The following is a 15,489-nucleotide window of genomic DNA, read 5'->3' as shown; positions in this document are numbered from 1 at the left end:
TGCTGATGATCCCAAATTGGGAGGAGTAGCAAACACCCAAGAAGATAGAATTAAAATTCAACAAGACCTGAATACACTGGAGAAGTGGGCAGCTGTAAATAGGATGCAATTCAACAAAGACAAGTGCACAGTATTACATCTGGGCCACAAAAATGGGAAGCACAAATACTGGATGGGGGATACACTTCTGGGCAGTAGTATATGTGAAAGAGATCTTGGGGTAAGAGTGGACTGTAAACTGAATATGAGCATTCAGTGTGATGCGGTGGCAAAAAAGGCCAATTCAGTCTTGGGTTGTATCAAAGGGGCCATAGAGTTGAAAACGCAGGAGGTGATAGCCCTTCTCTACACTGCCTTGGTCAGGCCGCACCTGGAGTATTCTGTGCAGTTCTGGAGGCCTCACTTCAAAAAGGATGTGGAGAAAATTGAGAGGGTGCAGAGGAGAGCGACGAGGATGATCAGGGGTCTGGAGACGGAGCCCTACGAGGAAAGGTTGAGGGCCTTGGGAATGTTTAGTTTGGAGAAGAGGAGGTTGAGGGGGGACATGATTGCTCTCTTTAAATATTTGAAAGGCTGTCATGTGCAGGAGGGCAAGGAGCTGTTCCAGTTGGCAGCCGAGGGTAGGATGCGAAGCAATGGACTTAAATTACATGCACAAAGGTACCAGCTGAATATTAGGAAAAACTTTTTCACGGTCAGAATAGTTCAAAGGTGGAATCAGCTGCCTAAGGAGGTGGTGAGCTCCCCTTCACTGACAGTTTTCAAGAAGAGGCCGGATGAATATTTGTCAGAGATGCTTTAGGCTGAGGTGGCACTGGGCAGGGGGTTGGACTAGATGGTCTGTATGGCCCCTTCCAACTCTAAGATTCTATGATTCTATGAGTAGCCCCAGGCTAAGCCCATTGACTTCAATGGGCTTAGACTTGAGTAACTCTTTTTAGGACTGCAGTGTTAATCCTGCAATAAATATTACAGTCCAAGTCTCTATGGATTTTTTTACACATCTATACAGTTTATTAAATTAATTTATATTATCATTTTTAACTATTTGCTGCCTACAGGGCCCTAACTGGATTCAAAAAATGGCTAATTGGGTAAGGGGGATTTTTTCTTTGTTTACCTCTTGTCATCACGGGGAGACCAAGGGCTAGCAGAATGATAGAGATCCCCTGAGAACAGCCGCATTACCTCTACAGTAGTTGCGCCCCTGGTCCTCTACGACTTCCTCCTCCTCCTCCTCCTCTACCACCTCCTCCAGGTCTTCAAGGAGGAGGGGTTCTCCTGCCATGCTGGCTTTGGCTGAAAAGAAGAATACAAATCCTGTTCTGGATGAGCTTGGGTCTCAAGGCCTGCAAGAAGTTTATCCACTTTAAGACAGTGAATATAACAATCCACAGCCATCCCAAATGCTTAAACAGTTGAACAATCTCAATTGCTCAAGATTTTCGTGTTTGGAACTATATGCAGGGATAGGGGTTCAAGGGGGTACCTCCCGCCTGCCGTTTCAAGTGCTGCTTACAGCCAGTCAAACCCCTAGCAGGCCTCCGGGAAGAATAGCCCTTACCCCTCCTGTTGAGACTCACCAGTCTCCGGGTTCTTTTCCAACCTGGGGGACTCTGCACACACTTGGTCAGACACTCACAGACACAAGGCTTACATAAAAGGTGTTTATTACTTCAGAAGAATGTATGCAAGTAGCAGGAACCACTCTACTAAGGCACAAGCAAAGGGCATTTAAAACAAATAAAGCTTGTCTATTGTAACTATAGCTGACTTAGCATTTCTCTGAGGAAAACTTGAGGCTTATACTCACTAACATACTCCTTAAACTACACCAGGCAGGTCTGGTCGTCAGGCCTGGCATAGAGCAAAAATCTCCCTCATGCTGATGGAAAAGTAGCCTGGAGCCATCTTCTGAGGGCTGAGAGGAGCCAACATCCCCCTCAGATTCCTAGCCAATCTGCGTTGCTAGGCGGGAACTGGGATAAGACCCCCTTGTTTATTAGGCCCCCTCTCTCGGCAACAGCTTGCAGGTGCAGTTAATTAGCTGAGCCAGACATTCTGCTCCCAGGATGCTCAGCGAGAACTGGGCCTGTGGAAACTTAGAAGCCTGAACCAATACAGGCAATGGACTTAAAGGGGCTCTGCTAGACAAACCATCCGTTTGGAACAATCCAAGAGCAAGTGCTAGCAGAATGATAGACATCCCCTGAGAACAGCCGCACTACCTGTATGGCTAGTGGACCCCTGGTCCTCTCTTGGATTGTCCTCCTCCTCCTCCTCCAAAACCTCCATGTCTTCCAGAAAGAAGTCATGTGAAGTCAGGCTGGCTTTGCGTGAAAAGACTACAAATCGTGTTCTGGACGCGATTTGGTTTCAACTCCTACAAACAGTTTCTCCACTTTATAACAGTGAATGTGTCCGTCCCCAGCCATCCCAAATGCGTAAGAGTTGAACAATCTTAATTGCTAAAGACTTTCCTGTTTCTTGATGGAAAACAGATATTGGGAAAGGTTTCAGTTCACCAGATAAAAGGGAATAGCAAAGACTCTCGACATTAAATGGAAAGCAATGGCCATCCCTGGACTGAGGATCTGGATTCAGCAGAAGAATATGGACTTAGTTGCTGAAATCAGCCTCCGCGAATTGTGGTCAGGAGGGAACGCCAGATTGTTCCAACCCCCATACCTGGAGACACCTTATTTGTTTTTCATCTGAATATCCATTTTAATAGTTTCCTCCAGAGGGATGGTGCCATTTTCTTGACCTGCAGGATTTCCAAGAATGACACTCAGAATTACACAGCACAACCATCAGACACTGGGGGAAATATGGGACAACTAGCAACAAAGGCCATTGTAGGAAACTGACCTGGCGAGGCCCTGATGTGGGGGGGGGGGGTTGGGAGAGCGATGCCTCTCTGCCACCTCCATGGCCCACACTGGGCAGCTCTGGAAGCTGGGTGCGCTGCTTGGGGCAGAAAGGGCCGTGGAGCGCTCCTGGGCACCGCAGCTGCCCAATTTGGCCCCAATTCTGATGGAATTGTGCCACTGCAAATGCTAGGAGCGCTGCTGGGGGGGGGGGCGACAAGAGCTCTGGCGCACTCCTGTGCCCACAGCAGCCCAGTTCAGCTGTGATTTGGGAGGCTGTGGAGCTAAAAGCACTGCTGAAAGGGCAGGAAGGTCCCTAGAGCGCTCCTGCACCCCAAAGTTGCCCAATTGGGCCCCAGTTCAGGCCGCTGCAGAGCTGAGTGCACAGCCAGGGGGCAGCAAGCACTCTGGCACCCTCCTGTGGTTCACCCCCTGGAAATATCCAGACCGACATTCAGGTTATTTATGTAAAAGGATATGAAATTGTAAATGAATGGAATTGTCGTCGGTCCATTAGTCTTGCCAGGCCATCTTTGACAATGAACGGAAACAGGATTAAGGAAAAGAATTAGAGAGTTGGTATTCCTGGGGTTTGGGGAGGGGGGCAATCAGAGGGAAGACTTCTAGTGTCCCGTCCCCTCTGGCAGACCTCCTGATTGATATTTTATTGATATTGATAACAGATTGATATTTACCCTCTCTGAGCTGGATCCTTCCGGGCCACTAGCTGGTGATCCTGGCCGTGATGGAGTTTTTAGTGGCAACACAGACTCCTCTGAGTCTGAACATATGTTTGCTCTGCTTGAAAATGCAGGCCTCTGCATTCTTTGGCGAAACCATTGCAGGAACCACTGTCTCAGAGAAGAAATTTTTGAGTCCTTTGATGGTATTGGTCCCGTCCTATTCTTTCTCAGGCACCTCACCCAGGAGCTAAATTTTATCTGGGGGCAGCAAGTGGATGGAGCCTCAGCCTCCTCCGTGGTGAATCTGAGGGAAAAAAGAGGTCACTCAATGAACCTGTCCACCGGGCTGGACTTCAGAGGCCTACCATCAAAGGTCTCCATGGTGGGGGGACTGGTTTGGGCTGACTGGGCACCCATTGTTTCTAGGTGAAGTGGAGCTCTATAAAGTTGCTCAAGGCCCCAGATTCAATCATGGCCATGGTGCACAGGACATGGTAGGGCAGGTTGAACTGAACCAGGAAGTTGAGCTGGGTTGGCTTGTGCAGAACCTCTGAATTCATCCCAAAGCTTGAGGGTCCTATGGGGCCTAAGTTTGACATTTGCCTGGCCCGCTGGAGGTGTCCATTTGGTGGGGCAGGTCTGCAATTGATCCTGCCTTGTTCTAGGTGAGGGCCTGGAACCAATTTTTGAGTCCTTCTCTGGTATTGGTCCCGTCTTATTCCTCCTCAGGCGCCTCACCGAGGAGATTAATTTGATCTTGGGGCAGCAAGTGCAGGACCCCTCGGCCTTCTCCGTGGTGGTTTCTTCCTCCACCAGTTGGATCTGAGGAAAAAAGGGAGGCCACCCAATGAACCTGTTCTAACTTTCATGGCTTCCCACCAAGGAATTCTGGGAGTTCTATCAAGGAAGTGAGGACTCCTTCGTAAAGCTGCTTTAACTGATGTGTTGGGGCACATCTATATACTTTTAGTCCAATATGCTACAGAAACAGAACAAGTGAAAATGTGTATGTTGAAATGGATTTAGAATTTCAGAGAAGAGAGAACATTCCATAATTTATGGATGAAAGGTATACAATTCACTGCAAGTCAAACATTAAGAGAACATCGGCATAAGATGTTCTACTGATCATATGTCACCCTAAAAATATTTTTAAAATGGATATAAATATATTGGGACATGTTGGGTAAAGAAGCAGAAGGCACTTTTTACCACATGTGGATTTGCAAAACAAAACAACCCACAATTGGCTGTGGAAGGGGTGGGGTGGGGTGGCTGGAGAATCTAACATGCTGCTGTGCGAGGAGGCAGGATTGTCACAAGATTTCTCAGCAGACGGGTGCTGCACACGTTGCTTCCTGTTCTTTGAGGCCGCTGAATTTCCTTATTGCTGTTGATTTCAAAGGGTTTAGACTGGAGTAACTCTGTTTAGGATTTCACTGTAGAAGGTTCAATTTATTTTGATGTAACAATATGCACCCTGGTTTCCCTTGGGGATTTTCTGAATTTCTGAAAGCTGTTTCCACATACAACTCTTTTAAAATCACAAATAAAAGTACCAAAAGGAGTATTTCCACTATGGTACCTGGTTTTCTTCCATGTTTATGGTTTCAGCTGACCCAAGACAACTTTTACGTTTTCCTGATATCTTTCTGATTTCTCACTTTCCATTTCTAGGACCTGAGAGGTTCGTGCTGGGGGTTGGTTTACTGACTTCTTCCTTCCTTCCTTCCTTCCTGCTAAGCCTTACACCAGCCTGTTCCTCTGGCAGATGCCCAGCTTCCTTCTTTTCTGGGAAGACTTACCCCACCCTTGGAGCTCTGATGGTTCTTCGGCCTCCTCCAAGAACGGGGGCTCTATTTTCCCCTCAGAATCACTGGCCTCTCTTTCGTCCTTCAGCTCACGCAGAGTGTTAATTTGTGCGATCTCCCTCTTCGGTCTGCTGCCGATGCAGAACTGCCTAGAGAAGGTTTAATTTCAGATGCTTCTGTTACCACTGCAGTCCACTTCTTCACAAATTAAAAGCACAGCATAATTAACTTGGAGTTGAGTGCCACGCCATGGGGAGTTGGCCTCAGGCTTAGATGGCTCTTAAAAAAAGAAGCCCTACAAATTCCCTGGCTTGGGGCCTGGCAGTCCTAGGATGGCAGTCCTTGACAGGCAGATCCCCAAGCCCCTCACATCAAGCACACCAGTGCATTGGCTGAAGACCAAAGAGGTCATATATCAGGTGGCCCCACCCACCTGAATCTTGGCCATTTGGAGCCTGTGTCAGCCTGGATTGGGACTGAAACGGCCCAGATTATATGTTATATGTTCCCTAACCAGGACCCTTGCAATTACTCGCACAGCTGCATTTTGGACCAGCTGTAGCCTCTGGATCAGGCCCAGGGGAAGCCTTGCATAGAGCGAGTTGCAGTAGTCTAATCTAGAGGTGACCGTTGCTTGGATCACTGCAGTTAAGTCATGGGTCGATAGGGAGGGGACAAGCTGCCGGGGCTGTCTTAGAAAAATGAAGACTAGGCTACCGCTGTGACCTGTGCCTCCATAGTCAGGGAGGCATCCAGGATCACCCCCAGGCTCCTAACTCTCGAAACCGGCGCAAGTAGTACTCCATCAAGAGTGGGGAGCCGGAGTCCCGTGCCCATGGCCCCCAGACCCACATGCAGGACCTCCATCTTCGTGGGATTTATTTTTAACTGACTCTGCTTCAACCATCCAGCCACAGCTTCAAAGGCATGCTCCAAGACATCTGGGGCAGAGTTGGGCCAGCCGTCCATCATCAGACATCGTTGGGTGTCATCAGCATATTGATGACACCCAAGTCCTAAACTCCACACCAGCTGGGGGTGGGGGTGCACATATAAACATGAAACAGTAATGGGGAGAGTCTTGCCCCCTGAGGGATACCGCACACCAATGGGTGGCGGGATGACAATTTCTCCCCAAGTGCCACCCTCTGTCCCCAACCGTGGAGAAAAGAGACAAGCCACTGTAAGGCAGTCCCTCGTATCCCCACAAGGCAGTGCGTAGTTTTTGTGTGCTGGAGCCCATTGCTGGGGAGCAACACATCTGATGAAGTAGACTTCTCCTTATGGTAGCCTTTGCTGTCGAAACAGTGCAGTCCCACCCAGAATTATGCCGATTTAAGGCCATTTAAGTCCTGCATCATTGTTCTGTTATTTTTCTAAGGTGTCCCCAAGTTCCTTTTCACATTTGTTCCCTTCATGCTGTCTCGTGCACACTTACCTCTTGTGAAGGGACCTCCGAGCATCTTGTTTCCAGTTCTGCTTGCAGATGAATGTGACTGAACTCCTTGGTGTACATTACAGTTCTGATGGAATTCGGCCTTCAAAAGCTTAAATGAGAGAGTTTTTCTGTTCTAAATACTGTCCTAGTGCATGAGCAGTAAAGCTATTTGGCACCCCGTATCTCTTTTTGGGTCATTACGGGATTTTGGGTCATTTGGGATTTGTCAGTACTTGGCAGGGAGATCCCTAGTTCCCTCCCAGCAAGCACTCAGATGCATTAGTTGAAGTTTTATTAGAGATCTGTACAGTCCGGGTTAACTATACAAATGCATTGGCAGAAGTGGCTATTCAAACAAGAGCAGTGCTAATTGTAGGGAAACTTTTCGCCTTTGGTGGCCATTGGCATTCTGGCGCAAACACCCCAAAAGTTACATAGGAACATGATTAGTTTAGACAAGATATAGGACAGGATGAAATCATTTCAGTCTCTGAAAAGATATATTGCACACTGGCCGCAGCTTGCAATCAAGGATACTACCTAGGAAAGTGAAAGTAAATCCCTTTCACAGATAACCCCCTTCGCCTGGGTACATTTCAGTTCAGTAATTAGCACTTTCTCAAATGATCAGTACAGTGTTTATAATTATCAGAACAGAACCCCCAAATATACATTAATGGCAGATATGCAGTCAGGCATGTATGGAAATCATCTTCCCATTCAGCTGCATTCAACTCACTGAGCTATTGTGCCAGACATATATGACATATAATCAACTGTTACCTGTTGATTAGAAAACTGAAAAGGAAACCCTGTTAGGAAGAATATTGAGATGGTAGGCAGACAGATTTATTTAACCGTGGCTCTGTTCTGGAATGAGTACTGAACTTGGCTTATATACATGAAGAAATGACGTAACTTGCCTTGTAAAGATTTAGGGAATGAACATTGACTTCTCTTCTAGGAGCCATCTTGCGAAAGTGCGCCTGCGTGCCTTGTTAAAGGAGGAGATCGAAACCCTGCAGAAGAAGAAGTGTGTTCCCTTGGCAGCAAAGCTCCGCTTCATCCCCAAAACGAACGGACTGCGCCCCGTGGTCAAGCTGAGTAGTGTGGTGGGAGCGGAAAACTTGCGCAGGAAGAGCAGAGACAAAAAGGTGGTTCTCTGTTGAATCCATTCACTGATATTGTAACAGGCTCTCTTGCCTGTTTCTTAACTAAGCTGTCACTACTCCAAAGGAAAGATTTCTCTTTTCTCTTGGACATAGTTCAGCAATTAGTTCAAGACCTGTCAAGCAAAATTGTTCTTTGAACCGTTTGCATATCAGTACATTTATTTGTAAAAAGTTCTTTATTGCTTTGCCACTTCGAATCAAAGTACTTTAGACACCTGTTAGAGTTTATTTCTTTTATTGAAAATACGCTCTATTTTTGTAATGAAGCAAGTCATTAAAAATATAAGATCGTTAATATAAGTTCTACATAAATAGAACGCAGAAAGGCAATCAGAATTAAATTTGCTAACATTTCCTAACTAACTCTTAAGTTTAAAAATAATCAAAGTTCTTATGAAATGCATTAAAAGTTTCATAGCCTACATTGCAAAGTTAAGAATCTCACCTAATCTTCATGAGATCTCTTCCAATCAGAACTCTCACTCATTATCTAGATTAGCGTATTTTATAGGTTAGCGTATGCAAATATCTAAGATCTTTTCATGTAATAGCCTAAGCAAACTATGACTAGTTTAATGCTTTGTTGAATATTCATAATTTTGATTGTATCTAATTAGCCAAAAAATGACGTTATAGCTAACTTGCAAAACAAAGCCACAAATCCGTGAGAAATGACAGGAAGACTTAATATACTAGATCACTATTGGTCCAGTCTGTGATAAAGAAACATTAATCTAGATGGAGTCCACTATTTTTAATTAGCTGTCAAAATTGAAAGCGCACCTGTCAGGATGTCAATTTGCCTGCCAGTCTTCTAACCAGAGTTACGCCACGTTAGCATACTATAATCTGTAGTGTTTAGTCTTTTCTCCCTCCAGGCCCAGGTGTACTCCAGCCAGCATATAACCATGGGAGAGAAGAGCTCTTATCTGCCTGTTCCGGCCAAGGTCCTTAAAGCCTAACTCTTCCCACGTCCATATCGTCCCAACAGACAGGGCTGTGGGGGGAGGCTGGGAACAAGTGTTTGATGTGTAGTTACTTTCAGTTTATCTGTCATTCTCAACAAAGCCTTTGTTCAGCCAAGACTTTTTCTAGGCCTTGGAATATGGTCACTTGTATGCTGAGCATTGTCTTTCAATAAACCTTTTGGAATCAAGAAACTTTGTGCTTCTTGCAGAAGGGGGGAGACGAACTCTAGATAACAGGGATTCCATAGTCTGACATTTTGCTAAGAATCCCTTTTAACTCCCCTGACCCCTCACCAGGGAAGGATGGATACCGGAGCGGATCCGACAGACCCGCCTGTTCCTGGAGCGGAGGGTGCGGGGCTACCTAACCAGCCTGTCGGTGGTACCGATCAGGACTGAGAGATCAGAGAGGGTGCCTGTCCTAAAACCAGTGTGGGACAAGGCGTTAGCCAGCTGACATCATTGCCAACACCCCGGCAGTGGGGTTCAAGACCCCAGGATACCAGGGAAAGGCATGCCGGCACCATGTTCACCCGCTCTATGATTGACCTAGGTAGAGCCACCGGGTCGGCAGATCTGGGGGCCACCAGAGGCCGTGTTTGGGAAACGGGTCTTTTGTCTACACTTTCTGCAGGCGCTACTCGGGCCAGTTCCCAGCCATGGTACCGCTGGGATGTGGAGGCCAGGCGCCTAGTGGAGTGGAATCTGCAGGAGGAGGCAAGCGGTCTCCAGGATTGGAATACTCCACGTGCTGAAATTTTGAGTTGGGATTATACCAATGTGGGTTCAGTCGGAACCTGGGAGAATGGCACGGGACCCCCAGAGGGGGATCCACGTTGGACTCGGTTACAAAATCAAGCCCAAGTGATGCAGTATGGAATACTTGCAGTGACCAGGATTGCGAAGGGCTGGGTCGCCAGTGCTTTGGAGATGGAGGGGGCCCCTGCGCAGGGGGCTGCAGCAGATCTGGGCCCCCAGGACTGGCAACCAGGAGTGCCTGAGGAAGCTGTCGAGAGGGCGGATCGGCACCAACGAGCCTGGGAGGAGAGCCTGTTCCAGCCAGGTCGTGAGGAGGAGTGGGTGCCGGAGTAAGCCGACCTGGAAGAGGAGGGAGAGCCTGATCCCCAAGTAATCAAGCGGAGGATTGCTATCAACGGTTGGATGGTGAGGATGAAAGCAATGAAAGAGGATTTAGCCCAAGCCGTGTATCTTATAGGCTTGATGGTGCAAGGGGAGACCGAGGCAGAGACTGGCGAGGGTACAATGCAGCCAGCCCCGATCGGACCTGTGCCTGGGACAGCGTATCCCAGAGATCAAACCCAGCTGGGACCCCAGCAACTTCCTGCCTTGCCAGCACCCAGAGCTCGTCCACAGGTCCAGGCCCAACCACCTCCGGGGCCGCCCATCCCCTTGCCACCACCCCCCGGTCTGCCGGCCCGGTCGCACAGGGGGGAGGAGTGCCTGCGGGACCCGCACCAGGGGATCCAGGGCCCCCGCCAGTACCGGTCACGGGTAGTGCTCCAAGGGGGCAGGGACCTGCCGCCTCAATTAGGCCTGCACCACAGGGCCCAGCGCCACCACCACCTAGACCACAAGTGGTCCCAGGGGGAGCTGGGCCACCAGGGAGGATGCATCTGCAGCCTCGGCCAGGAGGCCCCGGGTGGCCACAGCCTGGTGGGAGAGCCCCGTTCTTACAGCATCTACCGACGGGGCCACAGCTGAGGGGCCTACCACTGAAGTTACTGCTGGGGGCAGACCAACCGGGAGGAGCGGAGCTTCCTATGGGTTGGATAAAGCTGGAAGCTACTTTCGATGGGGATACACGCAAACTGGGAATTTTCGTTGTGTAAGCCCTCCAGTTTTTCAATCAGTGGGGCCATCTATTTCCAAGTGAGGAGAGCCGGGTTAGGCACCTGGCGTCCAGGATGGATGGCATTGCAGCAGAATGGTATGTGACTCTTTATTATTCGGAGGCTTCTGAACTAGCCAGCTTGCAAGACTTTATAGATGCGCTGAGAGCTCACTATGAGGATCCACTGGACGGAGAAAAGCCCATACCGAACTACAAACGCTCCGTCAAGGGTCCCAACCTGTGAGGGAGTACGCAGCCAAGTACACGTGTTTGATGTGTTGTTACTTTCAGTTTATGTGTCATTCTCTACAAAGCCTTCATTCAGCCAAGACTTTTTCTAGGCCTTGGAATATGGTCACTTGTATCCTGAGCATTGTCTTTCTTTTAAAAAAAAATTTTTTTTATTGGTGAGTATAATTTCCATTCGTTGTTAACATTCCCATCCTATCTAATTTAATCTAATCCCCACCCTTTCCCCTCTCCTTATTGACTTCCAACAGCTTTCCAACCCTTAACCCCTCTTGTTACTTAACATATTTTATCTTAAATGCTTCTACCATTCTATATAATATTTCTTACTCTAAGCAATTTCAAATTCTCTTATATATACTATATTAAATTTGCTAGTATCTCAGTCTTACTTTTCAATGATTAACTATAAATTCTACACACAATATACTTAGCTATAATCCTAGCTTAGATTAAAATAATTAAAATTTTCTCTTAGTGGTAAAGTCACTTCTCTCTTCCGTTTATGATATCTCAATTTAATAATTCTCAAACTGCCACAGTTCCCCTTTCACATCCCATTTTTTTTCTAAAAATTGTTTCAGTTTCCCCCAATCTGCGATATATTGTCCTGGATCCAGATCTTTAAGTTTTCTTGTCATTTTATCCATCTCTGCCATGTACAGCAATTTGTAAATCCAGTCTTCTACACTTGGTACTTCTTGTACTTTCCATTTCTGTGCATACAAAAGTCTTGCTGATGTAGTCATGTAAAATAACAATGTTCTATACTGCATTCCATTCCCAAGTTCAGTAGCAACAATTCTGGGTTCTTATTGATTTGGGTTTGTAACACCTCATTAATTGTTTCAATTATATCTCCCCAGTATTGCTTGGCTACTTCACAAGTCCACCACATATGGTATAATGATCCTTCATGTTTTTTATATTTCCAGCATTTATCTGACATATTGGTGTTTCCTAGCGCAATTTTCTTTGGTGTTAGATACCATCTGTATATCATTTTATATACATTCTCTTTAATGTTCGTACAAGTTGAAATCTTCATTGTATTTTTCGACAAATGCTCCCAGGCCTCCATTGTTATCTCTTTATGAAAGTTTACTGCCCACTTCACCATCTGTACTTTCACTGTTTCATCCTCCGTATGCCATTTTAGAAGTATTTTATAAATCTTTGAAATTCCTTTCTTGCCTTCTTGTAATATCACTTCTTCTAATTCTGAATTTTCCATTCTTATTCCTCCTTTTAAACAATCCGATTTGTAAAGATCTCTGATCTGCCTGTATTGAAACCATCCATAACAAGGAGATAGCTCTTCTGTTTTTATTCTTAACATTGAATATTGTATTTGTGTTATCTCCTTGTAAGTTAGACATTGTTCTTCATTATCAATAGCTCTCTGATCTATTACTTCATACGGTACCACCCATGAAGGAATTCCGTCTTCCATGTAAGTCCTATACTTCTTCCAGATTGTGAAGAGGCTTCTTCGAATATAATGATGCAAAAACATAGAGTCTGCTTTTACTTTATCGTACCACAGGTACGCATGCCATCCAAATATTTTTTTATATCCCTCCAAGGCCAGCAGCTTACGGTTTTTCAACGTTATCCAATCCTTTAGTCATGTCAGACATATTACTTCATAATATAGTCTTATATTGGGCAGTTGCAAGCCACCTCTTTCTTTCGCATCTTGTAGTACTTTCATTTTCACACGTGGTTTCTTGCCTGCCCACACAAAATCTGAGATTTTCCTTTGCCATTTGTCAAATTGTTTGGAGTCTCGGATAATTGGAATTGTTTGCAACAAAAACATCACACGTGGTAGAACATTCATCTTTACTGCTGCAATTCTTCCCAACCATGATAAGTTCAGTTTATTCCATTTTATCAAATCTCTCTCTATTTGTATCCACAATTTCTCATAATTGTTCTTAAATAGATCTATATTTTTCGCAGTTAATTCAATACCAAGATATTTTACTTTATTTGTTACCTCACAGTCCGTTATTTCCATCAGTTCTTGTTGCTTCTGTTTAGTCATATTCTTGCATAATATCTTCGACTTCTTTTTATTCACATAAAATCCAGCCAAATCTCCAAATTCCTTTATTTTCTTTATTACCTTTGGCATGTTATCAGTTGGATCTTCTACTATTAACATTATATCATCCGCAAATGCTCTGACCTTGTAGGAAAATTCCTTTATTTTTATACCACGAATTGTATCATTCTCTCGTATTTGGATCATCAATATTTCCAGGATCAAGATAAACAACAATGGAGACAGAGGGCAACCCTGTTTTGTACCTTTACTTATTTTCAATTTTTTAGTCAGATCATCATTCACTACAAACGCTGCTATTTCCACTAGGTATCTGGCTTCTGCATCACTTAACACTAATGTAGGCTGCAGCTCTTCTTTTATATACAATACAACTCCCCTCTTCTTCTTTTTAGAGGCAGCTGCAAATTCCTTTCCAAGTTTTGCAAGTTTCAAATATTTTACATCCTGCTTTTTAATATGTGTCTCTTGCAAACACACTATACTGCATTTTTGTTTTAAAAGCCAGTGGAAAATAGCCTTATGTTTACAAGGTGAATTTAGTCCATTTACATTCCAAGATATGATTTTGCACTCCATGATCACATTCTTGTACTTTTTGGTAAGTCTTTTTCATTTTCCCTAATAAAAATTTCCATCTCCTGTCCAGATCTGATGTTTTTTCTTACTCCACTGAATTCGAATGCCAGTCCTTCTGGTATTTCCCATCTATATCTGATTTTCAAATCCTTTAACATCTGGACCAGCTCTCTCTATTTTTTCCGCTCCAACAACACCGATCTGGGCAGTTCTTTCATGATTCTCACCACTTTTCCATCTTTCTCCATCTCTTGCATCATATCTTTAAGCTCTTTATTTCCTTCTGAAACTTTTTTATCCAAATTTTCCATCGTAGCTTGCCACTCCTTCTTCGACATCGTGGGGCTAGCTCTACTTCTCTCCCACGAGTCTGCCCTTTTCCTTAGATCCGTGGTGCTAATTTATTACTTTCTATTGCTTTTAAAAGTCCAAATTCGGTTTATTCTTGTCAAAAGCTATTTTGCACAGTCCAAAATGTCGGGCGTTTTTTCTCTATGATTTCATATTGAAGCGATCGCCCTTACCTTCTTCAAAGATGGCCTACTTCCGTTTTCATTGAAGCCACAACCTTGCCCTGTTCCAAAATGGCGATCTTCTACTTCCGTTGTTAAAGAAAAGCCGCTTCTCGCCAGCCTCTTTATGATTCTGAGGCACTTCCTGTTCCCTTGCGTTTCACAGCAGTTCTCGCGATGTTAGAACTTTCTCACAGTCCACTATCTCTTCCCCGCCGCAGGTATGTAAACAATAATCGATTTTCCGCGCTAACTTCATTTTACAATGTCACTTTTTAAAATTTTGTCTTGCCGGAATCTTCCCTTTTATATAACCAATCTCTTGCAGTTTTTAAATCCTCTTTAGCACTTTATTTCTTATTGTAATCTGTCCTGTACTGAGAGATAGCAATCTTTACCTTCTTAGATGTTTTTCTTGGGTTGTAATCGCTGCTTCTGTTATCTAATCAAATCGGTTCCCCTTGTTGCTTTGCTGAAGCTTGGGCATGTAGGTCTTATGCCAAAAAATTGACTCCAGAGCCACTGCAGAGATTGTGGCAACCTTTCTTCGGGTGGGACCTCAAGGGCGGGTGGGGGTTTGTTGCGTAGAACCTCTGTCATGGGCTGGGCCCGCCCAAGCTGGTAGCCCAGGTACTAGCACGAAGCCAAGGAGTATTCAAGAGTCACAAGCCGAGTCCAGTCTGTAGTCAGAGCCCAAGGTAAATGCCAGGGGTGTGTCCAAGATCCAAAAAGCCAAGCCAAGTCCAATCCATAGGTCAGAGCACGAGGGTATCAAGGCAAGGTGCAGGCAAGAGTGAGATGCAAGGTACCAGGAAGTGGTTGCAGGTAATGGACATGTTGTGTCCACGCCTGGCAGTTGCTCCTGACTGGCTTTTATACCCAGGCGTGATTTTCAGCCAGCTGCTGGGGCTCCATCCTGATGCTACCCATCGTCGCTCTCCAGCAGCTGGCGTTGGCTCAGGAGACGAGCACTGCGCCGTCTCTCCTGCAGTTCCAGTATCTGGCGCTGTCTGCGGCGCTCTCTAGGCATGGGTGAGCCTGGGGGGGTGGAAGCCCCTGGCTGGGCTTCCCCTGTGGTGCTGGCAGTCCCTGACTGAGCCTCCCCTGTGGAAGTTCCTCGCTGAGCTTCCCCTGTGGTATTGGGGCTAGAGGGTGCTGGTGTCTCAGCTGCTAGCTGTGAGCTTTGATCAGCCAGCAGCTGCTGCTCCTGATTGCCGGCTTCTGCTGAGTCGGGGCTAGGGCTGGCTACACAGAACTCTTCTTCTCCTGAGGAGTCCTGGCTGG

At 45.8% G+C, this 15,489-nt stretch overlaps 1 protein-coding gene across 1 annotated transcript in view; it reads left to right on the top strand.

The window, feature by feature from the left end:
• Positions 1-7,743: 7,743 nt before the first annotated feature.
• Positions 7,744-15,489, top strand: part of LOC129333887 (telomerase reverse transcriptase-like) — a 212,199-nt gene continuing 204,453 nt past the window's right edge. Inside the window, exon 1 of the mRNA XM_054985828.1 lies at positions 7,744-7,956. Coding sequence (XP_054841803.1) covers positions 7,744-7,956 — 213 coding nt within the window. The remainder of the gene's footprint in view (positions 7,957-15,489) is intronic.

The sequence above is a fragment of the Eublepharis macularius genome, chromosome 7 (genome assembly GCF_028583425.1).
Source record: "Eublepharis macularius isolate TG4126 chromosome 7, MPM_Emac_v1.0, whole genome shotgun sequence".
NCBI lineage: Eukaryota > Metazoa > Chordata > Lepidosauria > Squamata > Eublepharidae > Eublepharis > Eublepharis macularius.
This window is presented reverse-complemented; position numbering and strand designations above follow the sequence as displayed.